This window comes from Tasmannia lanceolata, unplaced genomic scaffold, assembly GCF_043159265.1.
Source record: "Tasmannia lanceolata isolate RefF3 unplaced genomic scaffold, GAP_Taslan_0.1 ptg000037l, whole genome shotgun sequence".
Lineage (NCBI taxonomy): Eukaryota > Viridiplantae > Streptophyta > Magnoliopsida > Canellales > Winteraceae > Tasmannia > Tasmannia lanceolata.
In genome coordinates this window covers 12,594,380-12,595,582 of record NW_027518714.1, presented here as the reverse complement: position 1 = coordinate 12,595,582, position 1,203 = coordinate 12,594,380, and the positions used below count along the sequence as shown (strand labels likewise).

Sequence of the window (1,203 nt, the reverse complement as noted above, 5' to 3'; positions counted from 1 at the left end):
TCATTCAATCTGGACCATCCATATTAATCTCAAGGGTGAACAACAAAGTGTGTCATTGCCCATCATCCATTTACAATTTTACAAGTCACAGAAGGAGATAATGATAACAAAAATCAATCCCAACTCGGTCAAAGGAGCATTAAAAGCACACATTTAATGGAATAAATAAGATTACTTTGAATGGGACGTGCATTGACTAGTGGGTTTCTTGCCTTTTTCATGACTTGAACACAAACACTAACAGCAGTCTAATCTGTAACCATTAACAAAATACAGAAAGAAGAAGAATAGAAAGAAGAAAAATTACGAAGAAGAGGAGGGACAATCGAATTTGTAGTGTTTATCGACGGCTACAGATACATCCCAGGTGCACCTCATTCCCTTTGGAACAATAACGAGATCTCCAGCACCAAATTCTACACATTCAGATGAGCCCTTTGTGTAGGCCTTCACCTTTCCTTTGAGAAGATAACAAGTCTGTTCTGCATCAAACTTGAGTGGAAACTTTCCTGGGGGACAAGCCCACCTTAAGAAAAAAGACAGAGAAGCTTCTAATGAGAATTTATGGGTTCATATTAGTAAGAGAAGAAGGAAAAGGAAAGCAAGGAGAAACTTACTTGGGCCATGACTTGATACCCAATTCAGATAAGCGTGAATCGGAAGGATTACTTTCGACTATGATGCTAAGATTCGCCTCCTGGCCGTTGGATTCGTCTGGGTCTGGTTTGGGTTGTGTAGCCATGAAAAAAGAGTGATCTCTCTCTCTCTCTCTCTCTCTCTCTCTCTCTCTCTACTAGGTAGAAGGCAGGAGGAATCTTCACATGGAGGAGTAACAAGACTGCGAAGTAGTTTTATTTATAGAGGAACAAGGTACGCGAGAAATAGGAAGAAATAATTAGGACGGTGCAAAATTGTAGTATCTTTGCTTTATTCTATTTTACATCGGTAACGGGGTAGAAATATATCATTTTTTTCTTTCTTACCCATTTTCTAGTATCTGCACTCCTTCTGTTCCTCTTTTCTTAAAAATGACTTTAATTTTAGGGATTTGTTAGCTAGGGACCATCGCAGAAGGAATTTCGCATGCGTGAATTGCCTTCTGCGATGGTCCCTAACATTACAAATCCCTTATCTTCAAGAAAATTCAAAGAAAAGGGGTTAAAAGTTAAAAAGGGTTGAACTGGGTGGAAACATCATTTTCTT

At 38.8% G+C, this 1,203-nt stretch overlaps 1 protein-coding gene across 1 annotated transcript; it reads right to left on the bottom strand.

Annotated features, from left to right (window-relative positions):
* Positions 1 to 971, bottom strand: LOC143861186 (uncharacterized). Its single transcript, XM_077372120.1, has 2 exons — positions 618 to 971; positions 1 to 526 (listed from the first exon to the last, which is right to left on the bottom strand). Exons 1-2 carry the CDS (start codon positions 740 to 742, stop codon positions 304 to 306), a joined length of 348 nt encoding a protein of 115 aa, XP_077228235.1. The 5' UTR covers positions 743 to 971; the 3' UTR covers positions 1 to 303.
* Between the last annotated feature and the right edge of the window lie 232 nt (positions 972 to 1,203).